General features: G+C 40.3%; 1 protein-coding gene across 12 annotated transcripts in view; it reads left to right on the top strand.

Moving 5' to 3' along the window:
- The first annotated feature begins 2,899 nt into the window (after positions 1-2,899).
- BCKDHB (branched chain keto acid dehydrogenase E1 subunit beta) overlaps positions 2,900-25,570 on the top strand; it is a 235,262-nt gene continuing 212,591 nt past the window's right edge. For all 12 annotated transcript variants that reach the window (XR_013992523.1, XR_013992524.1, XR_013992525.1 and 9 more), the window contains exons 1-3: positions 2,900-3,225; positions 14,527-14,604; positions 16,314-16,382. Coding sequence is in view for 9 of the 12 variants with exons in the window: in XM_081037742.1 (XP_080893868.1) it covers positions 3,030-3,225; positions 14,527-14,604; positions 16,314-16,382 (343 nt within the window). In the remaining 3 variants the exon portion in view is untranslated. The remainder of the gene's footprint in view (positions 3,226-14,526; positions 14,605-16,313; positions 16,383-25,570) is intronic.

The following is a 25,570-nucleotide window of genomic DNA, read 5'->3' as shown; positions in this document are numbered from 1 at the left end:
CCTCATCCACGTTATTCACCAGATCTGGCACCGTGCAACTTCTGGCTCTTCCCCGAATTCAAAATGACCATGAAAGGAAAACGTTTTGAATCTATTAAGGACATCAAGGCAGCCACAACAGCACAACTAAAGACACTCATGTAAGACGACTTCCAGAACTGCTTCAGAAAGTGGCAAGAACAATGGGATGAATGTGTTCAAAGCAAGGGGGGGTATTTTGAGGGGGATTAATGAAAATATATCTTTTACTGTAATACATTTTTGAAAATTTAAACATTGATTGTATTTTTTGATCACATCTCATAGTTGGAATCATACAGTACGTAGCTTTCTCAGATTGACTTGTTTCACTTAGTAATATGCATTTAAGCTTCCTCCATTAAATTTCTTTCATAACTTTGTATCATTTCTTTTTAACATCAAATAGTATTCCATTGTCTGGATGTAACACAGTTTATCAAATCACCTGCTGAAAGAGGACAAATTTTGGCAAATTTTGGCAATTATGAATAAAGCTGTGATAAACATTTGTGAGCTGGTGTTCGTGTGGGCATAAGTTTTTAACTCCTTTAGGTAAATAGTAAGGAGTAGGTTGTTGAATCATATAGTAAGAGTGTTTAATTTTACAAGAAACCGCTAAACTGTCTTCTAAGGTGGAAGATAGTGTGTACCATTTTGCATTACCACCACCAATGAATGGGAGTCTTTGCCTATTTGGTAACTGGGTAATTTATCTTTTTATTGTTAAGTTTAAGGGTTTTTCAAAAATGTATTCCAGATACAAGTCCCTTATCATTCTGACTGCTGGGCCTCCTCAAGTTTCCTGGGTCCTGATGCCATATCTGCATCTCTTTTGGCATGTGAAAGAAACATTTTGCTGTTCCAAATGCTATGCCATGGTGGTGAGTTTGAGGACCCTGTGATACTCTTCCAGGCTCATCTACAAAGAAAGACACCTACAGTTCTTTGTGTTCTATGGCTCTACCCCTATAGAAGGTGGGAAAACCTGGCTCTTAAATAAGCATGCTCTTTTTGATCTTTTATTTTAGTCATAAATTTTATACCCTAAGTGTCTTGCGGGACAGCATGCGGGGTCTCTGGTCCCGCTCCCCACATAAGAACGCAGGATATGATGAGGCCAAAAAGGAACACCCACGGAGCCATAGATGGGGGAGTCATACTACTATATGCTTGTTGGCGGCACTATAGTCTCACTGGAGGCTGGATCCACACTGTCCCCAACCCGCCTCCTAACTGCAATCCGCGCTTGCCAGCTCAGTCACCATCTTCTTGCTAGCCCCCATTTTTCTGCTAGTGTAGCCATGGAAGTTATATTAGTGCCCAATGGCTCACTGGTTACAGCTGACGGCCAACTAGCCACAGCTGATGGCCATCTGATCACAGTTGATGGCCATTTACTACCCGAGCCAGCACCTTTCTATGTGAGGCCGAGAGCCTGGAAACCGCTTTCTGGGGCTCTGTCCCCACACTAAGTCATTCAGGTTCTTGAGGATTAATACTCAGAAACCCGTCTTTAAAACTCGAACTCTTCTCCAATTACCATATCTGCCATTAGCTTTAAAACTTATTATAAAATTCAAAATTCCTTTGCTACTTGCCTTCCTTTGCTACTTTGCTACTTGCTACTTGTCTGCCTCTGGTGGAGTTTGAATGGGAGCAGGTAACAGCATGTAAGGATAAAATACTACAAAATATATTGTTATGTAAGAGTTCAAAAGTGAGCTGAGCCTAAAGAGGTACAGGTTGTACAGGTAGTGAAGGTGAGTGACAGTAAGTGAGCCAGGAGTCATTTTGAAGAATGAACAGCAACGTTGCCTGTCTTTCTAAATTACACTTCCAAAATTCCCAGAAAATGACAGTTACCCAACTTAGTATTAATGAAATGTGGCCAAGGTGGGTCCCACTTCAAAGCATAGACATTTTCATGGTTACCAGGTAGATTATGTGGTGGGGAATAGAGGAAAATCTCAAAAAAAAAAAAAATGACTTGCTGGGCCGACAAATCTGTTGGTGTTCATTGTTGTTCCTGACGGCCTACTGTCAGAGGTTCAAACTTCTTAGATCAGCATATGAAGACCTGCAAAATTTTGAGCCTGTCCTTTCCCACCCTCCTACCTTCATCTGATGGAAACACTTCACACTTGTCCTTTCACATTTTACTCTGATTTGTAAATTCATGGACAAAGAAGGTATCCTTTGAAACATTTGGATTTTTAAAAAGAAATTTACAAAGTGGATTACTTTAAATGTAAATTTAATGACTCAAATTCTCAAGGTTTCCCTAAGCTAATTAGAGTAAACCTGTCAAATCATTTTCACCGCAGCTGGGCAAAAATGCACCCAATTCCTAATAAGGAGATTTGCAGGTTAAAGCGTTAAGTTTTCCTCTTTCACTCTCATTTAAATTCAGAGCAAAATCAATCAAAATCCGTGCAGACTTATTAATCATTCAAGGAGGATTTGAATAAAGAGCAGAAGATCTGAGCAGGGATTCCCCAAGTTTTCTGAAACTCGAAACCGACAAGCAATGCCCATCAACAGCTGTTCCCTCCCTTCCTTATAGGACATATAGAAGAACAGGAGGGGATACAAAAAGGGTGACATGTCAAAAGACAATATAAGTCTTAACAGGAAAAAGCCGTCGGCGTTGACAACGTAAGTGACATTAGAAAAGAACAGACCCAGGGACGGCGGGGAGCGCTGCAGAACCGCGTCGGGCCCCGGCCACGCCCCGCCGCCTTCGGGGAGGCGCCCCCTCGGGGATCAACCCCATTGGAGCGCACCTGCCCACTCGGCCCCGCCCCGGAGCCTCCTCCGCATGCGCACCACGGGCAACCCCCGCTAGGCCTTTCTGGTCGCCTTCCCCACCCCCGACTTCGGAACTCGCACGGTCCTGTTTCACGGGACCGCCCCCGCGGCCCAGCCAATGAGGCAGCCGCCTCGGTGTTCCGCCCTCCCCGAAGGCTGTGTGCGGCGGCGCAGCTTGGAGACCCCGGCGGCGAGGAGGGATGGCTGCTGCGGTGGCGACTGCTGGCTGGCTGGTGCGGCTCCGTGCTGCCGGGGCCGAGGGACACTGGCGTCGGCTGCGTGGTGCGGGGCTGCTGCGGGGCTTCCTGCAGCCCACCTCTGCCCGCAGGGATGCGGCCCAGAGGCGGCAGGTGGCTCACTTCACTTTCCAGCCTGACCCGGAGCCCCTGGAGTACGGTGAGCGAGGACCTGCCTTTTCTGCTCCCGCTGCAACTCAGACTCCCTGGCGGGCGGGCACGCTCAAGGAATGCCACCCTCTAGGTCCGGGGTGGGGGCAGACAGGCGGATCGTGCATCCCGGCAGAATCCCTGCCCTGCTCTCTGGAGCCTCGTCCTACCTTAGGGTCTGACTGTGGTTCCCTCCTCGCTCTGGTTTGGTGACGGTTCAACCCTTGAGAGGCAGCCCCTTGGCACCCTCGAGATGGGTGAGAGGACACACTGCGTTTTGGAAGGGCTGGAGGTGGAGGGGTGGTTCCTAGGGAACGCCTCACTTTCTCCATCCTTGTTTTCCCAACCCTGGCTTTAGGGGGTGGTGTCCCAGCTTGCCTAGGGGTGGGCCACTAACTACTGGCAGCGGTATGTAAATGAAATATTTTCCCCCCTCCTTTGGCAGGTAAGAGAAAACGGAGGAAGTAAGTAACTGAATTGATTTTCCCAAGGTCACGGAATAGGTTCTTCCGAGAGATGGGAGAGCCCAGGCTTCCTATCTAAGCCTCGTACTGAGCTTGTGCTGGGGTAGGTTGCCACTTAGCCCAGGAGGTGTAATCGATGTAGGTGAAGGGAGGAGGAAGCCACCTCGTGCTTCTAACGGTAAGGAGGACATGTAACACACCTCAGAGTATGACAGTTGTATGACTTTTACAGTTTTTTTCTGCGAGTTTCATGTAATCTCCAAAAGATCCGGTGCCATCATCAGAACATTGGAAACAATAAGAAAACGGTTGCCTTTTCCTTGTCTAATAAATTCTTAACATGCTAGAGCTGAAGTTTGTGTTTACTTGTGAATAATAAGAATGAATATTTATTGAGTGCTTACCTGGGGCAGGCACTGTGCTCAGAAATTGACATTCTCATCTCATTTAATGCTTAACACAAACTTAAAGATGTCAACAGTGTTTTCATTTCCGTTTTTCAGTTAGGTTAACTGAAGTCTTGAGATAGTTTGTCCAAGGTTACATGGATAAGTTAGTGGTAGCTTCAACTTTGGAATTATTCAGATTCCAGAGCTTCCATTCTAAACAACGTGGTAAAATGCATGTAGAAAAAATTTGCAAAGAGGTGTCCCAGTTTTGTGAAACAGTAGATACCATAAATAGTGAATAGTAGCAATTTTTTCTCGCCACGAACCCGAATTCTGTCTTCAGAGCAAAGAAACTTTAGCCCAGTACTTGAGAAATTGAGTGTAGGCCTTATTAACCCCCTTATGTAATTGTTAAATTGCTAAAATTTGAGTACAATAATAATCATGCTTTAATGTTTATTCTTATTATAGAAATAAAAACATCATAGATAATTTGGACATTAGAAAAAATAAAAAAAAAGCAAGTAATCTCTCCACCCATTACTGTAAATATTGCTAACATTTTGAGGTGTATCCTTTCAGGTATTTCTTTCTAGTTTAGTGGAATTAAATTATTCTACTAATAAAATTAGTGGAGTTAAATATTTGTAGTTTTAATACAAATGTAATCTGCATTACTTAATGAGAAACATTTTCCCATACTGTTACATATTTTTTATAACCTACTTTAGAAGACACGTTCTGTGGAGTAGAAACACTTATAATTGAGTGGTTAAAATCTTGCCCTAGAATCCGATTGTCCTAGGTTCTGTCTTGGCCCTACTTCTGTAACTTTGGACTCATCACTTATCCTCTTTAAGTCTCAATTTCTTTATAAATAAGGAATTAATAATAAGACCTACTTCAGAAGATTGTTATGAGGACTAAATAAGGATAACGTACTTAACACAGTCTCTGACAACTAAGAAGCACTCAGCAATAAATGGAAACTTTAATTGCCGTTATGCTTTAGTTGTTACACTTTTGCAGTGTTACAACAATGTTTCTATCTACAAATAATGCAGATAGAAACATTTCATATATTTTATGTATCTGAGATTATTTCTTTAGGTTAAAGTTCCAGGGATGATATTTCTGACTCAAAGATATGAACACTTCAATGGATTTTTAATGCTTAGTTCAAATTACCAGTTTATACTCCCATGGGTGTTATGCTAAAATCACAGGTGTACTGTGATGTGATTCATAATAAAAATATACATATTTGGTTTTTGTTCCAAGTCTGGCAGAGCTCCTAAAACCCTTGAAATTTCCTGTGAAGGGAGCAATAAGTATCTTTTGTTATGTTAATGTTGATTTTTGAAAGTTCCTAAATCACTTAAGGATGGGAGCTTGGTCTATGGAAGAACCAACCCTATGATTAGAAGGCTGGAACTTTTAATTCCATCTCCCTGACCTCTGAGGAGGGGAGAGGGACTGGAGATTGAATAAATTACCACTGGCCCATGGTTTAATTATCATGCTTATTTAATGAAGCTTCCATAAAAACCCAAAAGGACAGGACTCAGAGAGCTTCTGGGTTGGTGAACAGGTGCAGATTCTGGGAGAATGGTGTGCTCAGAGAGCATGGAAGCTCCTCACCCCCTCACACAATACCTTGCCCTATGCATCTCTTCTATCTGGCTGTGCCTGAGTTATATCCCTCAATCTAGTAAGTAAAATGTTTCTCTGAGTTCTGGGAGCTGGTTTAGCAAATTAATTGAACCCAAGAAGGGGGTTGTGGGAAACTCTGATCTTTAGCTGGTTAAGCAGAAGCACAGGTGACAACGTGAACTTGCAATTGTCATCTGAATTGGGGGTAGGGGGCAGTTTTGTGGGACTGAGCACTTAAACTCTGGAATCTGATGTAACCGCTAGGTAGCTAGTCATAGAATTGAGTTGAATTGTAGGACACCCAGCTGGTATCACAGAATTGCTTAAAAACACACCCACATTGGAATTAGTGTCAGAATTGTATGTGCGCACACACACTATTTAACAACATTTTGGATCCATGGTTGGAAATACAAAAACAATGTTTTCTGTCTGCGGTTGGTTGAATCCAAGAATGCAAAACCGGAGGATACAAAAGGCTGGCTGTATTTATTGAAAAGAATTGACGTCTAAGTGGACCCATGCAGTTCAAGGGTCAACTATAGTTTTGTACTACCGTTTTTTGTATTAAAGATATTAATGATGATATTAGCTTTCTGCCTTTCATAGGTGCTACAGAGTAGTTTCATTCTTTTATTTTGGTTATTTTGACACATGAAAAGGACTAGTTAAAAATAGAGTGGTGGTTAGGGTCCACTCTGAGGAGGTGACATTTAAGCCCCATTGTGAGGAATGACAAAGGAATCACCCCTACAAAGATCAGGGTGGAACAGTTTTCCAGGAAGAAACAAGGCCAGACAAGGCAGGTGCCCTGAAGCGGAGGGAGCCTGTGCTGTGTGACTGAGAAGGCCATTGTGGTTGGGATATGCTGAGTAGGGGGAAATAGGTGGCTGCCAAAGACCAAAGGTGGGGTAGACTGAAGAGTCTTCTTTTCGGTATTACAGTTTGCAGGGAACAGAACATGAGTAGTGAGGTTAGAAAGCAGGGGCTTCATATGAGGAATGGAAAATAATGAGTTTGGAGGAAAAGGATGAGGGGTAGGAAATAAGTTTGGAAAGGCCGATGGAGGCCTCGGAAGCCAGAATAAAAGTTGGAGGTGAGCAAAGATTGAATATCTCCAGTATAACCTACATGTGCTGGATGAATTACATTTAAGTTTAGACTGTTCTTTGGACTGTGGAGGGCCATTGAATGTTTTTAGGCAAGAAAGTGACTTGAGATGTGCTCATGTTACATGATTAGGAAAGTTTATAGAGTGGATCATTGAGGAGAAGGTAAGGTAGCAGAGAAATCAGTCAGAAGGATATTGTAATTGTCCACATTAGAGGATATCATTGTTTGAACTTGGAGAGTGCCAGTGGGAATTGTTGTATGTTTTGGAGGAATTGACCAGATTTGGCACTGGGGGGTGAGGGAAAGGGGTATGAAAGGTGACTTGACATTTTTAGCCTGGAGGCTAAAAGGATGATGATGAGAGAAGTGGTATCTCTGATACAAATGAGGAATGCTGGAGGAGAAGCACGTTTTCGGAGGGAGGTTGGGGATGACTTAGATTTTTGATTTGTTGACTTGATGTCTTAGTCTGTTTAGGCTGCTATAACAAGAATACTATAGACTGGGTGGCTTACAAACAACAAATTTGTTTTTCGCAGTCTGGAAGATCAAGGCATTGGCAGATTCGTGTGTGGTGAGCTCCCTTGTTCTCAGACTGCTCTCCTCTCACTGTGTACTCACATTGTGGAAGGGGTGAGAGAGCTCTCTGAGGTCTCTTTTACAAGGGTTCTAATCCCATTCATGAGTGCTATGCCCTCATGACCTAATCACCTCCCAAAGGCCCCACCTCCTAACACCGTGCATTAGGGATTAGTTTCAACATATGAATTTGGGGGGACATAGACGTTCAGCCTATAGCATGGAAATGTTGTGGAATAAAGCACTATGAGGAAGGCTAGTCTGAGTGCTACTCTGGCACCAAAACAACTATGTCAAAGTTGGGAAACCCTTGAGACTAGATAGTTCTCTCCATGTCGCTTTTCCCCAATCTTACTGAGAATTGTCTCAAATGTGTATCCTTCCTCTTTTCTCTTCCAACTCTGTATTTCCTTGTTCTCACTCACTTTATTACTGCTCACCCAAACCTTTCTGTTGTACCCCACAGAATGATAATAATGATCCATACTTATCAGTGTCCATCATGTGCCAGACACTATTCTGAGTGCCTTAAATGTATCAGTTCATTTAATCGTCATATATAATAACAGTGCTGTGATAGACATTTTATTATGATCCATGTTTTACAGATGAAGTAAGAGACACAAAGAGGTTAAAATTCTATCTTTCGACATTTCAACTTCCCTGGGTCATCCCACTTGTAAGAAGTGGAGCCAAGCTTCCTTTTTAAGTGGTCTGGCTCAGTCTGGCTTCGAGAGGCCATTCTTCTTAACACTCTGCTGTTCTGCCTTTGCGTCTTTCGTACACACTTCAGTTTCTGCCCATAACGCTTGGCTCCCTCTTAACTCTACCTCAAACTTGGCTTTCCCCAAATTGGCTGCTGCTTTGGCATCTCATTTGAGTAGACACTGCAGTCCTTCTCTTTCATTGTGATTTAACCAACTTCAAGTTTCTTCTCTATTTAATTTATAATCTGGGAACTTGATGCATTGTTTTCCTAATCCCATTTTTGCCATCGTTGTGGAAGATTACAACATTCTAGAGGCAATATCGGAAAGAAGCTAAGAGTTGGGTGGGGTTCTTTAGTTGGACATGCCGAAATCTGAACCTCACTTTCCATCTTTTCATTGTGACGTTGCCCAAGTTTGTCAGTCTTCAGAAGCTTTCTTCATCTGTATTGCCTCAGAGGGGGACTCAAAGAGATAATCTTTATGATTACTGGTGCCTGTTATACTGGAATTGGTCTCCCTAACTAGGGGAAATGGAAGAGAAGCAGCATAGCACAGATGGTCAATACGTGGTAAACATTTGATAGTAACTACCTCACTGAATTCTCACAATTGCCCTACACATTCGATACTATCCCTGTTTTAGAGAGGAGCAAGCTGAATGTCAACAGTTAAGTATCTTTGCTTGTCGCATCCAGCGTAATATGGGCAGTGAGAGAATGAGGAGGGGCGGCAAAGGGTTAAAAAAGAAACAGAAATCAAGGAATTTGTACAATAGGGGCCAATGGTCTCACAACCTCAAAGACTGAGAACCCTGAATTGGGCCACCTTGTGGCTTTTTTTGATGTATACACAGGAAGTAGCATTGTTTTCTCCACTGTCTGTGCGTCTCATACATCATACCAGAAATCTGATTCAAACCAATCACCCGTGCCTGCCAGCAGCTGGAATCAAAAGTCCCATGCTGTCTTAATAATTGTGGTATGTGTCTCCCCGGGGAGAAAACCTTTATGCTGAAACTTATTGATAAGAATAGAAGGAGAACTGATGTTATGACATCATTGAATCACTTTCCAAGCAGGCTGTAGGAAGAAATATAGCCACATAGTCAGAAGCTCTCCTTAGACAGGGGCCGCTGGGGGGCCGTGCCCACCTCTATCGAGAGGTAATTAGGTCATGAGGGTGGAACCCTCATGAATGGGATTAGAGCCCTTCTAAGAAGAGACCCCAGAGAGATTATCTCTTTCCCTACAATATGAGGATACAGCAAGAAAATGATCTCCTGCAAACCAGGAAGAGGGCCCTCAGCAGGAACTCACTTTGGTCCTGGAATTCCCAACCTCTACAAAGAACAATGGGAAATAAATGTCTGTTGTTGAAGGCACCAAATCTATGGTATTTTGTTATAGTAACCTGAGCTGACTAAGGCAGTTTTCTGGAACTGGAAAGACATGATGAATTCTGGAAATGGGAGATGGTAGTGCCGGATTTTAAGCTATATTTTGGAAGTAATATGTTTTGAAGTAGGATGTGATGGATTGGATGCAAGTAGTGAATAAAAGGAAGACATTCAAGGCTGCCTCCTTGCTTTCCATCTTGGACACCTGCGTGGAGGGGAGTGCTGTTTGCTAAGATGTGAAAGTAGCATCTTGGGCATAGACTTCAAGAGTTCAGTTTTGTGCTTGTTGAATTAAAAAAGTCCAAGACACCGAAGTAAGGCATGGCTGACTGTTGGATACAAAAGTCAGGAGCTCTGAGGAGAGATCTGGTTTGCAGATACCCATTTGGGAATCACAAGCGTGTAGATGGGTTTAAAAACCGTTTGGAGATGGAGTAGAGAAGGAGCCAGAAAAAGGAAGGGAAGTACATATCGCTTGTCATATCTTGACCAATGTTACCCAGTGCCCTGACGGGGGGAACCAGGGACCCTAGCCACAGTCTCTTCAACTTTCAGGCTTTCTTAGGACCTCCTATTTTGGTGACTCCCACATTCTACCTCCGCCCTAGCACTGTTTACTTTCTTCCTGTTCATGGATATGCAGTATATACTGGCACCTTAAAAAGGCATTTATGTTTATCAATTCTTTATTTACATTTTAATATAAAATGTTCTGTCCCTGATATTTTGACTCTCCTTGAAGCTTGCTTTATAAAGTTGAGGTTGGGACACTCTTTAATAGGGATTAGAGTGGGATAGAGAATTCATACATGGTACACGGAAAGGGATTCCTGGAGAATAGGGTGTCTGGAGGGGTGGAGGAGGTTTTTTTGGGGGGAAAATAGGTAGTTCCATTTCACAATGCCAGATTAAGCCCCTGAATTCATTCATCATCATCACGCTTCCACAGGCATATTCTGATTGTAATGTATGTGTTAGGCATTGTGCTAAATGCTATGGTTCCTTAGGAATACGATGAGGAAATGCTATATGTGATACACAGGTCTGTAGCAAGGACTAGACAGCTGAGAGGGGGCTCAGTGCTAGAAGTGTTGGCAGAAACTTGTTTTCGGAAAGTAGACCCTAATTTTCCATATCATAGCTGTGTATTTTAACTACAAAGACACTTACTTTTGACATGTCCTACTGTGGTCCTTATTTATTTCTGGAGACTGCTCTTTGGGACCCATTTACCCCTTTTGTCTCAAGTGCTCTGGAAGGCTTCTCTTTCCCTTCAACATGACTGCCTACTGAATAGTTATTCAAAATAAGTGAACTCCATCAGACTGTTATTGCAATATCCCCTCTCCCTGTCCCATTTCGCCTGCAGTCTAAGTCTGTCTTTGAATTGTGACATTGGTAGCTCTTTTTTCCTACCCCATTGCTTTCTCTGGGTTGATTAACAAATTGCTTTGTGTATTTTTTTTATCTTTAATGAAATAGTTGCATGTATTTATTTGTTGAGCCATTTATTCAACAAATATTTATTGAGTGCCTACTACAGTACATGTCTGACGTAACCACCAAGCATATAGCGCTGATCAAAAGCAGATAAGAATCCCTGCCCTCTTGGTACTATGTTCTATTGTGTCCCTTATTTTAACAACATCCACTTTATTTTTTCAGCAGTGATGACGACCTAGTTATTCATGATGCTCTACTTAGGACAGTTTCAAGTGAGCAGCTGAATTCCAACCATAAAGTTGTTTTACCAGTGGGTACCCATTAGCTTGTGTCCTTGATTTGGGTAATTGCACTGTTGTGTATATATTTTTATGTTTGTTTTATTACAACTTTTAATCTTGAAAAGAAGAGTTGTCAGTCTGGTTTTGAAAGTTAGCAGCCGTTGTGGTACATTTATACAATGGAGTATTACGCAGCCATAAAGAAGAAATAAATCTTATCATTTGCAACAACATGGATGGATCTAGAGAACATTATGTTAAGTGAAATAAGTCAGGTAGAGAAAGACAAGTACCATATTATCTCACTTATATACGGAATCTAAAGAAAAGAATAAGTGAATGAACTAATCAGAAACAGTTTTGGGGACAAAAAGGAAAAAACCGAGAGTTGTTAGATGGGCGGGCGGGGGGGAGGATAAGGGGAAAGGTGAGGGGATTAGGAAGCAGCTGGTAACCACAAGATGGCCTCAGGGTTTTTGAAAATTAATTTGGGGAACGTATTCAATAATGTTGTAAAGATTTTGTTGGGTATCCGATGGACATGCGTCCCATTTGGGAGACCACCTCAGGGATACTGTGGATACCTGATCACGGCATTGTACACCAGAAGCTAAACAATAATGAATGCCAACTATAATTTTATATATATAATGTGATGGCTCGGTGTGAGGTCGGAGGGATAGTGGATAGGGGGAGGGGGGTTCACAGTGTAAGGGATATAAATGATGAACGTCTAAGTATTACCTTCTCTTGTACACCTGAAACTAATAAATTAAAAAAAAAAATATATATATATATATATTTTTTTTTTTTTACAAATAAAAAAAGAAAACTGTTTATTAACACTGGTAATTGTATGATTTGGCAGCTGTGTTTAATAATTTTTGAGTGGTTTTCATAGACCACTTTTTCTTTTTTCAGGTCTTACCAATGGCACAGCTTTGGTTAGACGTGCTATAATTGTGTTTATCTTATCGTGAGGGAATACAGGCATATTTTATCTATGGTCTTTGGTATAACCTACAGGAGAATAAGTAATTTTAAGGAAATTAAATATTTAAAATGATCTTACTTGTGAATAACTTGTGATTTATTCCTGACCAATCCACAAGTCATACTGCAACTTTAAAAAGAATCAAAAGTAGATGTTACTGTATTAAAAATTGTCATTTAAAACTTTTAAAAGCATCTAATAGAATAACAGTTAATCCAGAACCCTAAAATTTTGAATCTATTTGAAAACAAGTGTTCAGGAGTCAAAGTTTATACACTCACATGGAAATATGACCTTTAAATGCCCTTCCTTGTAAATTATTTTCAATATGAGTAAATTCTTTATGGTTATCAGGTAATACTTTTCAGATTAACTTTGTATAATTTTTATTATTAAAGTCTACAGAACATTTGTTGAGCAGTAGTGAAATAAGATATCTCGGGGACATTTAGGTTTAATTCTAATGGTCAGCAGACCTGACATAAATACCAGATTAGAAGTTAAGGCATTTTCCTTCTGCCTAGGTTCTTGACTAGGTTCTTTCCTTCTCCCTAGGTTCTATTAGGATTAAAATCCTAATAGACAAAAATCTTACTTTAGGAAATATATGAAATAAGAGAAAGACTATGAATGTCATGGTGGTTGGGAAAAAGGTCTACCCTAAACTATGACATCTGATGTTGGCCACCAATAAACAATTTACAGAGTTTTTATAGACGAGAAGAATTTAAGGAAAATGTCTATTAAGTGATATAGCCGTAGCCTAAAGAAAAATAAATTATGACGTGATCATGAACATGTGTGATTATGTTTCTTTTGACATAAGTGATCTAACATAAGTGATTTGCTTGAATAAATTCCTGTGATCCCCACCAGAAATAAGAGTAGAAATAGGCCTTTATTCTGCGCACAGAAGACAGCAGGGCAGATCTGAGAGGGGATTGCCAAGACCTGAAGCCTAGGCATTCAGCAGTGTTATGGGTCCAGAGAGACGTCTGAAGCCAGAGCAGACAGAGAATCAGTAGTCCGGTTGTCAGTAGATAATGGAAGATTAAAGATGTCAAAGGTCAGAGTTTGCCATGGAGTCCTAGGAAGAAGATGGGTCTCCAGGAGAAAAGAGCGACCGCTGTCTCACCGCCAGTAGGTCAAAGGCAATAGCAGCAGCTGTTGTGACCTGCCCTGGGAATTAGCCCTTGGCTTTGCGACACCCCAGGCTACTGAGCAGCACAGAGGTTAGATAGGGCAGTGGTCAGGGTAAGCGGCAGGTGTTGAAGGGATTTGATGTCAGCGTGGCTATGGGGTAAAGCGAGCACCAGTGCGTATAGACCAGGACTGGGGTGAAGACTGTGTCTGTGGGTCAGAGAAGATCCAGGCAGAAGCCTTTCTCCGTTCTGAACAGTGCTTTTGGAGAGGAGTTGACCTAAAGCTCTAGGATGACTGCAGGCACTGGGTAGCATTGAGGCTTCAATCATACTTTTAAAGTCATGATGTTTCTGAATTTCAACATCTGGAACTTTATCAAATAAAGCTGTATTCCCTTTAGAATAATGCCCAGGTCAAGATGAAGGACACAGACAAAGTGCAGAATCTAACAATGAATAGCTAATATTTATTCAACACTCACTGTGGTAGGTGTTGTTCTCAGAGCTTACACATACTGTTCCATTTAACCCGCCCAGTAACCCATGTAGGGAGACAGAGGTTGGCTTGCAGAGATTCTGACTGGAGCAGTAAGATAATAGGAAGAACAAGTCTGATGTGCTTAGTTAGGCATGGCATTCTAATATTCTCCAAATACCAGCAGTTCTGGGTACTAAAGTTTGTGGTTGCCTTCCTCATTGTTTTATGGCCCATGACCATTTGCTTTCATTGGCATATTTAACACATTCCACCCGTCATGTGCATTTTTTATAGCTTATGTTTCTAACACCCCTTTAGGGGATCTTCCTAGACCACTCTTACTCGGGATGGTTCCCTTTTCTGATTTTCTAAAGCTTTTATTTATTGTCTATATACATTTGGTCATTTGATTATATTCCTTGTTTTTTGTACTCTTTTTAAAATTGTTTAACATATGTAAATTTTGCCTCATCAACAAAACTCTTGAAGTCTGTGTTGCTTTCGTATCTTCCACAGAGCCATCATCATTGTACATAATCCAATAAATTCACATATTCTATCTTTTGTACCTTGATTAATCAAGTTGTAATCAACTGTTAAGAAATGGGTTATTTTTATATATTTTGTAATGTATGAAATGTTCCTTTAAAAAAAAAATTATTTTCGCAGGGCAAACTCAGAAAATGAATCTTTTCCAAGCAGTAACAAGTGCCTTGGATAACTCACTGGCCAAAGATCCTACTGCAGGTAAACTTCCTTTGTGCTTGATTGGGGTGGTGTGTTACTTCATCATGGAAGATTTGTTGGATATACTTGTCTGGAGCTCAGTGGTTAACATTATATCTACCTCAAATGCATAAAAGACCTGACCAAATGATTATGGTTACATAATTAAATTATTAACACATTTTTGTTTTTTGATCCACTCATTGCAAGTTAGTTCTCACGTATATCTAACATCATCATGTTAGTATGTGTGGTTCTGATATTAATATCTTCTGGATTATTACTTACTGTGTACTCCTAGCATATAGAAAACATGGAAAATACTACTTCATGCAGCTTTGTATTTATAAAATCAAGATTTGATTCTGTACTTCCCTTTAGGATTCATTGTCAACTTGTAACATTTTTTGGGGGAATAACTTGATAAGTAATTTAACCTTTATTTTACCAATTAAATTATTGATATAAAAACAGCTGTCCTGCTGTATTCTAAATTTGATTGGCTTTACTTCATATATACATTTATAAACATACAGCAAATTTAGAAAACACATCATATGTGCTACATACAGACGGTACCAAAAAATGTATACATATTTTAAGAAAGGAAAACTGTATTAAAATTGTAATAGTCAATATATACCAATAACATAAGATGAATACAAATCACATTTGACTTCTGTAATTATAAGAGGTGCTCAAAGTAGTTACCATCAGTGTCCAGACACTTCTTACTGCTTGAGCAACATTGACCAAAGTGTCCACTTGTATACATTTTTTGGCACCCATGTTATATATATAATATCTTGGGTTTCTACTTGAGAATCCCTAGTTTCAGATCTAGTGAAAAACAAGTTATCTTTTAAGAGGAAGTGAGAGCTAGACTAATGGATAATTAGACCCTGCTTTGCTTTGAATGCTGTCTGAGGATGATTGCTCTAGATGAGTAGAGAAGGGCGAATTACTTTCCTTGGATCCATAGAGCTGGTTAGGTGCATTAATGTAACTAGAAGTTAGCACTATGAATTCCCATTGTTTTATTTTCTTTGTCTTACTTCAGAGCTCCTCGCAATTTGTACCTATACTGTTCTTTTCCTTGCTGACTGTCCCATCATGCTTGCCTTCTTTCTGTTTCACACATTCTAAGTCACTTAACTATTTGTGACTGTTCTCTCAGCTCGGCACGTTTTCCTTTCAGCTCTTCCAGTTGCTGACTCTCGTTGTATAATATACCACGTATAAAAATCCCCCAAAACCATTGGCCAGGGACTCAGGAGCTTGGAGTGTGAGTCATGGTTCTGCCTCTTGCTTTTTGACTTGGCGAGTTACTTTACTAATCCTCTGGCCTCATTCTTCATGGTAAAACAAGATTAGATTCTGGATCAGTGGTTCTTTCTAAAAGGGGGCGATGTTAATCCCCCTACCTCTTTATGTCTGGAGACACTTTGGACTCTCACAACTGTGTGTAGGGGGGACAACTGTCGTCCACAGGGTAGAGGTCAGAGATGTGATATACTGCTGTATATCTACAATACACAGGACAGGCTGCTGCACCAAAAGAATTATCCAGTACACAATGTCAATATCAGAATTGAGAAACTTTGATTTGGATCTATGGTCCATTTCTGTTTTCTGATTTAAAATAGAAACATTTAACTTACTTATTTCTCATTATTACTATCATTTAGGGATTGCTAAATAAAATTTTTTTCTTAAACATTGTTTTTCAGTAATATTTGGTGAAGATGTTGCCTTTGGTGGAGTCTTTAGATGTACTGTTGGCTTGCGAGACAAATATGGTAAGTGAATATCTTTATATATGAATAGTATTCCTGTAGCAGTTTTACTTAGAGATCTTGACAATACAAAATATGCCTGTTACATTGTTGGCCATATCCTTATTGTACAAATGGGTTCCTTTTCATTTCCGTAGCCACCCACACAATTCTTTGGCCTACCTTTCTCCAAATGTGCTCTAACTGTAGTATCCCTCTGATCTAGTTCATAGTACATGTATTATCCAAAATAATCTTCATTAAATGTGTTGTTTATCATGTCATTCGTATGTCCAATAATCTTTGATATCTTATTGCTGCCTGCCTTAGCCAATTTTAATTCCATTGCTTCTAGTTCAAGATTCTGTCCTATTTGTCTCTGTTAATAGGCTTCATCTTTTATTAGCTATATTAGTCAGGGTTCTCCAGAGAAGTAGAAGCATTAGGATGTATCTGTATATCTATGTACTTCTGTGTGTGTGTGTATATATATACATATATATATATATGCATATATATATATATATATTATATGTATCTATATCTTCATGATATAAGAAACGTCCAAACCTGTAGAGAATGTTCATAAAAATTTATTTGAGCCAAAAAGAGAATACACCTGGAAGCAAGATCTCAACAGATTGAGATAAATGCTTCTGAGAATAACAGTTTGCAGCTTCTTTTGCATTTGAAATTAAGGAGGGAATGTAAGAAAGAGTACATGAAGGTGGGAGGAAGCAATGTGGAGGATGAGATTACAGAGTAATTGACAAGATTATGTGCTCTCTTGGGGTCTCTGAAAGGGTATTTCAAAGGTGTGCTAATCTAGATGCATGAAACAATGGACTGGGCTTGCTTAAGGCAAAGATAAACCTTTTGCTAAAGAAGTTATAGACCTGGGGCTGACTGCCCACCATGACCTGCCCAGTTAGAGATTTATGATCAGATCACCCTGTGAGGTTACTTTCCATAGAAACCCCCTTTTTTGTTCACTGTCTATTTGTGTGTGTGTTTGTATATATATACGTATACCTATAAAGAGACAGAAAGAGGGAATGAATAATAGATTTGTTTTTTTAAGGAATTGACTCACACTATTGTGGGGCTGACAAGTCTGAAATCTGTAGGTCCAGTCAGTAGGCTGGAAACCCAGACAGGGTTTTTATATTACAGTCTTGAAGCTGAATTTCTTGTTGTGTGGGAAACCTGTCTTTTCTCTTAAGCAAGTGATTAGATGAGGCCCATACACATTATGAAGGGGATAATCCTCTTTACTGAAAGTGTACTGATTTAAATGTTAATCATATGTAAAAAAATACCTTCACAGCAATATCTAGACTGTCATTTGACTAAACAACTGAGTACCGCTGTCAAGCCATGTTGACACATAAAATGATCACATTCCCCTTTTTTTTTTTTAAAGAGGAATTTCTTTTTTTAAGAAACTTTTATTTATTTAAGTGTGTTTTTCCAAGACCCATCAGCTCCAAGTCAAGTAGCTGTTTCAATCTAGTTGTGGAGGGCGCAGCTCACAGTGGCCCATGTGGGGATCGAACTGGCAACCTTGTTGTTAAGAGCACTGTGCTCTAGCCGACTGAGCTAACAGGCCGCCCCCATATTCTCTTTCTACATGTTTCATTCAAGCTGATGGCTTGTGATCAATTTCTGCCTCATGCTTTCACTCATTTCATTTAACTCAGACTTAAAACTATCAGAATGCATTTTGGCCCATCCCAGCATTCTCACTCCTGATTTTCTAAGTAAGGAATGTTGCAACCCCTTATTTTGAGGGCTGCTTTGAGGATGCTTTTGACCATTTATTTCTTCTCTCAGTCTTATCTAATCTGGCAAAACAGTTATATTTAGGGGGAGGTATTGATATCTCCCTTTCTTACCTTTGACACTGCCCTGTAAAGTTCCTGTGTACTAGCAGAGTAAGTGATGAGGATCTTTAAGATTTTTTTTTTCTTTTTCTTCTTGTTCCACTGTCCTCTGAATCCAAGAAACCATAGTGTGTTCCACCTCACTTAACAGGAATTCCCAGGTAGTTCTTTTCCCTTTCTTTTATAGCAGGTTGATTTCTTGGGTCCTTCCCCTTTGTTTTTGCCTAGCTGTCTATTTTTTCTCTCCTCGCCTCGCGTCTCCACGCCTCTCCTCTCCTCTTCCCTCCGCTCTCCTTCCCTCCCCTCCCTTCTGATGTACAAAGCAATGTAATAGTTTACACCCCTCACAAAGTGATAACATCCCCCATCTACTTCCCATCTGACAATGTATATAGCTGTTACAATTCCGTTGACTATATTCCCTATGCTATACTCACATCTCTTGAGTCTTTCTCTCTATATATTTAATTATAGTTGACATTCAATATTGTTCAACTTCAGCTTCAAGTGTATAGTGTAGTGGTCAGGCATCTCCACAGTCCGTGAAGTGGTCTCCCTAATAAGACAAGTGCCCATCTGCCACCCTGCGTAATCTTTACAGCATTATTGATTATATTCCTCAAACTCTCTTTCATATCCCTGTGACAGTGTTCTAACTACTAATTTGTGCTTTCTGATCCCTTCACATGCTCCCCCATCACCCCTACCGTCTAGCAACCATCAGTTTTTTTCCCCACTAGCTGTCTATTTCTAATAGCCATTTAGAGTTTGAGATAGTTGGGCCAATTTCAACTACCTCAAACTATCTCAATTAGTTCCAGCTAATTTAGACTCCTATAAACTTTAGATCTTTTTTTTTTTTAATGTGAAAACCTTATACATTTGATTTCAAAAGTAATGCATATACATTGTAGAACATTTGGAAAATATAGAAAAGCATAAGGAAGGAAATGAAAAATTGCCTGTACTTCCAGAGCTAACCTAGAGAAAACCCCTATACATATCTGGGTATAGACACTTCTAGACTATATTTGAATATATTTGTAAATATTACCTAATATTTAAAACATAGAATTATACTTTCTGGTTTTTTCTTAGGATCTTCACCTCTGCTTACATTGCCCTTCTGTTCTTGCATGATGTCTCCTTTATCCATTCGAGCCTTTAGCATATTAGTTACAGTTGTTTTAAATTCCTGGTCTGATAGTTCCAATATCCTTACACTGTGTGTTTCTGGCACTTGCTCTGTGGAGGGACCTGGCGCACAGTCAGATGAGCAGGCAGCCAAGGTGTCCCGCCCTCTTGGGACACTGTGTGCGTGACAGTAGCCTTCCAGACGATGTCTCCCGTGCAATGCTCTTTGTTTTGCTGTGCCTATATAACCTTGCTTCTTCCCTGCTTGTGGGCGGATCACTACCCCTCTGGCTGCCACCAGAGACTCTCCCTGGTCCGTAAGCCTCTATTGAGGCTATGTCTCTCCCTCAGCCTCCTGGTATGTTCTTTGCACTTGCAGCTTCTCAGGCCCAAATCTGGGAACACCTCGGACTCAGTCTGAACACTGTGTCTCCTCAAATTGTGTTTTGTTATTCCTTGTAACGTTTTCTTCATAGCCAGACATGATGCACTGGGTAAAAGGAACTGCTGAAAATAGGCGGTTAGGGATGGGGTGGTGAGGTGTGTGGGGGGGAGGCTTTCTACAGTCCTATGATTAGGTCTCAGCCTTTTGGGGAGCCTGTGCCTCTGGACTGTGAAATTCACAAGTGTTTCTCAAATTTTTCTTCCCCCTGAGATGGGACAGGATAGCTAGAGTGGGCTGGAGTTGGCTATTGCCCTTCCCCCAAGTCAGTTAGCTCTGAGAATACCCAGCAGGCTAGGCTCTGGTTAACAAGTTTCACCTGAGGGCAGACTTTAAGAAGGGTGTGCTCTGGCGTATTTAAGTATTTCAAGTGCTCGTCTGTTTCCCCTGCTGAGAAGTGTTTTTCTCTGATGTTTCCTATGGGAGCCTAGTTGAACGCCTGCACACGAATTTGTGGGGTCCCACTATGATTGAGTCCCCTGGAGTGTTTAACTCTCAGGCTTGTCCACACGGAGCCTCTAGCAATTCGTCATTTTAGTTCAGGTTTTCTTCCCTGGCACTGGTTCCTGCAGTGGTTTCAGCTCCTGGGTCTCTGCTCCTTTAAGTTGAGATTCCCTGTATTCCTGGGTCTGTCTCTCCAGTCTTGGGGGTAGTGGTTTGCTCTTTGTCCTCCCCTCTCTTATGGCTCTAAGAAAATTTTTCGGTCTGTTTAGCTTTTGATTTGTTGTAAGGACAAAGTGGGAATTTCCAAGTTCCTTAACCTGTGGAAGTGGAAGCCAGAAGTTGAATTATAGTTTTGTAACTTGTGTGCTATGTGCCAACGAGTCCGCTCCGACACCTGGTGATTCTGTGAATGAGTGATGTCCAGTGTCCTGTCCTCAGCAGCCCTGCTCAGCTCCTGGAGACTCAAGCCTGTGGCTTCTTTTATGGAGTCAAGCCATCCCATAGTTGGTCTTCTTTTCCTGATACCTTCTGTTTTTCCCAGCTTTATTGCCTTGTCTTTATCTGGTGTAGCTATGCTGCTGAGCAATTCCTAGCCCTCACTGTTCCATCTTGCCTGAGCCGATGCTTAGAATACCATGTGCTTATTTAAGCTAGTGAGTCTTCTGTTGGTTGTCTCATTCAGGTTCTCATCCATGGTGCTCTTCTGCTGCTGACTGTACCCATTCTGTCGGGGGCATTTCATCCATGTCACCTACTGCTCACACATCAGTGACTTCCGAATTTCTGTCTCCTGTCTAGACCTCTGGCCTGAGCTTCCGATCTGTATACTCAATATACCTTCACCTTAATGTTCCAGTCACTTCAAAGTCAGCATTTCCACACTTATATTTTCAAATTCAGCCGAATTCATTATAGCTGCCCAGCAGATCCATGCTTCCCGTTACATTTTCTATCTTGGTGAACCTACCACCATCCATTTGGTAACCTAAGCCAGAAACTGGGGAGATCCTAGTCTCTTCCTTTTCTCTCATTCCCCACATCCAATTGAGTCCTACAATTTTATCTTCATAGTTTGTCTCTAATATGACTTGTTTTTTCCATTCTTGCTGCTCTTGGGTCTCACTTTAGATTCTTAATCATTTCTGCTTGGACAGCTTTATCATCTTTTTTTTTTTTTTTTGGGTAATCACCTTCCCTCTGACCTGTTCCCTGCTGCTGTGTTTCCCCAAAAATAAGACCTAACCGGAAAATAAGCCCTAGCATGATTTTCCAGGATGACATCCCCTGAGCATAAGCCCTGATGCGTCTTTTGGAACAAAAATTAATATTAGACCCGGTCTTATTTTCAGGGAAACACGGTATCTTGCCATTGTGATCATTCTGAAACACACATTTCTTGGTAGGGTATACAAAAGACTTTGCGATCTGCCCCCCACCTACGTACCTGACCGCATTTACTTTTCTTTACTAAATATTCACTTCCCGAAGACCCCCGCTCCCATTTTTTCATCTTGCTTCCTTTGTACATGCCATTTGGATCTTTCTCTCCTATCTGATTAACTAGGAAATTATTTCACCTTCAGAAGTTTCCTCTACAATGCTCCTCCTGAAACTTACCCAGGCACTGCTTCACCATTGTTCAGATTTCACAGTTATATTGTAATTGCCTTTCCACCATGTCTGTGCACCAGATGACTTCTCAAGGCAACAGGTATTGAAATCTACTGTGCATCCCTGCCTTTTAATAGTCAGGCAGTACTTTTTTAAGTAAATGTTGTTGAGTGAATTTACCCTTCACTGTCTCACCAAGACAATGGCCTATGGTCTCAGAAAGGGGATTTCCTTATCCATCCCCCTTTAATGATTTTTTGTGGGTCTGATGTTCTTAAAAAAAGGTTAAAACCGAAAAACTAGCTCACTTGCAAAAGTTCATTACTCTTAGAGAACACCTGCAGACTTATGTCCTGACTGGGGGATGAGTTAATTAACGGGTCTTAGCTTTACAGTCAGCAGCTGCTGTGAATTTTTACTACTTTAGGACTATGAATTCAAATTTTGAATAATTCCAGGTTGATCAATAGGAACAATTAAATCACCACTACTGTCTGTAATGGGAGGGAGTGAACTTCAGTTTTCAGGAGTGAAGAATAAAGGAAATGGTGAAGAGAAATGTATTAAAATAGAACTTATTGCCTATTTAAAAAATAGCATATACCTTTTAAAAATAATTCTCTGTTCTTTTGAATATAGCTATACGGAAACATGTCTACTTAATGTTCTTTTCTTTGAAGTTAAAATCATTAATTAAAAGATTGTATTGCTATAGTTGAACACATTGCGTAAAATGGCATAGCAAAGACAACCTTTTGTGAAGGATTGGTTAGCTTTCTGGGGAGAGCTATGCTGAGAGGGAAGGGATCGCAGTCAGTCAGTAGGTGGCAGCCTACACTTTGAAATGAGACTGTCCCTTTTGGCATTGTATCAATACAATGGAACTGCGGAGAAGCATTTTAAATTCCATCAGAATTTAAAATGAAGGATTGGGGGTTACTGATATAATATTGTAAAGCCGAATACTACTTAATATAAAAAACAAGGAAGAAATTCATAATTAGGGGCAATGCTATAAAAAAGGGAGATTGAGTTCTTTTGTATTCCAGATAATCCAGATGAGTGTGGGTTTAGCACCACGAAACTGCTTTTCTCCTTCCTTGTCCTTTGATAGAGCAAAATAATAAGAGTACTTTGAAAATACAGTAGTTTCCCCTCATTAACACATTGTATACCAAATAGCAGCTTTAAATTTTTTAGGCAAGGAGATCCCTTAATCAGGAGTAACAATTGGAACTACAGAAGCCCTGGAATAGAAGAGGGCAATGAAAGGTAGTTGATTTTTAGGGGATGTGTGATTTTTATATTCCATATCACACATTCTTTCATTTATGTTATGAGACAGATTCCACGAGTCATACACTAAACCTGTCCTCATTATTGTCATCCTCAGTATGATAGAGCATGTGTGTGTTTTAGTCAAGTAAGACTTTGGTTATGTCAGGATCAGGAGCTGTTTTTATTTAAAACTACACTGTACAGATTTGAATGTTGCTGGGCAGTGGTTCATAACACTGTATTTTGGTCCACTCATTGGAGGAAACTTAGGTGAGAAAAGGAACAGCGGAGGACTTGCTGAATTAGCCTACAGGCCTAAATATCTGCCTTTTCCTGGGATTGATGTTTTTCCATTACTGTATTCATTCCTCTACACCGCAACTGCGGCCTGTCGTAGCAACTTGGGAAAATGAATATAACCACGTCTTATGTAAACATCATAGAAATTATATAACCAGATACTTTACTACACTGAATTCAGGAAGGGAAACTAGGACGGGCGGAGAAAGCGAGTTTTCATGTATAATATGCCAGTATTTGGGAGTCGACTCTCGATCTCATTGTTCTCACCAGTAAAGTGAAAGGAAAGGACCAGATGGTCCTCACAGACGCACGTTTAGGTAATCTTTGTGCTTTTATTTATTTTTAACAAGTGGAACACATTGGCTTTATGCTTTGATTTCCTTTACATTTTGAGATTTTGTAAGTAGAACCATGGGAAACCTTAGGCACCTCATTTTTTCTTATGAAGTCCCTTTTCCAGTGTAATTTTTAAATGTGGGAGCTGTAAGCAAAATCCTCTGGTAAGGCTCTTATACTTTCACATGAATTACGAAACAGCAGCAACAGAAAGTGACTTTCTGTGTATGTTCCTGCTGCAAAGCAAGGGTTCCTTGGGTGATCATCATACTCTTGGACTTAGTGTCTGAGTTCCACTGAAGAATGGCAATCTGTGGGGTGGGGTATGATCTCTGAGCAGGTGGAACGAATTTTACTGAAGAAAAAAACTTTTATCAGTTAGTGACAGTTCTTTGGGGAAATAGAACAGTTCGTTTATTCCCCCAGTTGAAGTGTATACATTTGACTTCAGAGCATACTGAATACCAGATGTGGTTTGTAAGATAACTGTTCCATGAATTGTGAGAAAGGTCTTACGAATATGGTGTAAACTTTCTTCTAATATGCTTATTAAAAAATGTTTTTAAAGGGTTGCTAGTAGCTTTAAGTGTTTTCTTTCTCAAAGTCAGGCACTTGAAATTGCTCCTGGTATTACAAGGCCCCTCTGTTTTCTAAAAGTGCACATAGTGGAACTACTGTGTTACCCTGAAAATAAGACCTAGCCGGACAATCAACTCTAATGTGTCTTATGGAGCAAAAATTAATATAAGACCCGGTCTTATTTTACTATAAGACCGGGTCTTATATAATATGATATGATATGACATGACATGACATAGTATAAGACCCGGTCTTTACAAACAGCCGTGGACCCGGTCTTATTTTATTATAAGACCGGGTCTTATATAATATAATAAAATAACCGGTCTTATATTAATTTTTGCTCCAAAAGACTCGTTAGAGCTGATTGTCTGGCTAGGTCTTGTTTTCGGGGAAACACGGTACATGTAAGGTCCATTATTATCGTGCCCTTTTTTAAATCTCTTCCTTTCTATCCGATTGAAAGAGTTACCTTAGAAAGTGGGACGAAAATAGTGACCTACTTTATTTACGTTAGTTTCCCTTATATATTGCTTTGATAGTCCTTTTGTAAATTTTACTCCAAAAATAGGGGAAAAAAAAGATTTTAGAACCTACTAAAATTAGAATCGGTGTAAATGGTTACTGTATTTCAATTTCTCTAAAAGTCAAAATGAGTATCCTCATAGTTGGTGTGTTGACCAGTGGCTTAACAAGTAACAGTTAAGGAAATAAGATTATTTAATATATTTTATGGGATATCAGAGCTGGAGAGAAATTGAGGATATATATCTAGTCCAGTGCTTCTCAACTGGGGGTGATTTTTGCCCTCCTGGAGACATTTGGCCATGTCTAGTGACATTTTTGGTTGTTACAACTGAGGGTTGCCAATGACACATAGTGGGTGCAGGTTAAGGATGCTGACCTATGATGCACAAGTCAGCCCTCTCCCACCAAAGAATTATCTGGCCCAAAATGTCAGTAGCGCCAGGATTGAGAAATCTTGATCTTGTCCTTTACCACGTGATACAGAGACTGAAGTTCTGAGGGGTTAGATGTTACCAAGTTGCCCCATGGCAAGTGGATAAGCCAGACTCTAGGCTCAAGCTTCCTAAAACACAGTGCTGGGCTCTTTGAACTACGTTGTTTTTCCTTCTTATAAATGAGCAAATCATTTATATAAAAACATAAGGACTATATCGGGAATTTTAATAAAGCTCAAG

The sequence above is a fragment of the Rhinolophus hipposideros genome (assembly GCF_964194185.1).
Source record: "Rhinolophus hipposideros genome assembly, chromosome: 3".
In the NCBI taxonomy this organism is placed as follows: Eukaryota; Metazoa; Chordata; class Mammalia; order Chiroptera; family Rhinolophidae; genus Rhinolophus; species Rhinolophus hipposideros.
Note: the sequence above shows the minus strand (reverse complement) of the source record. Positions and strands in the feature narration are given on the sequence as shown.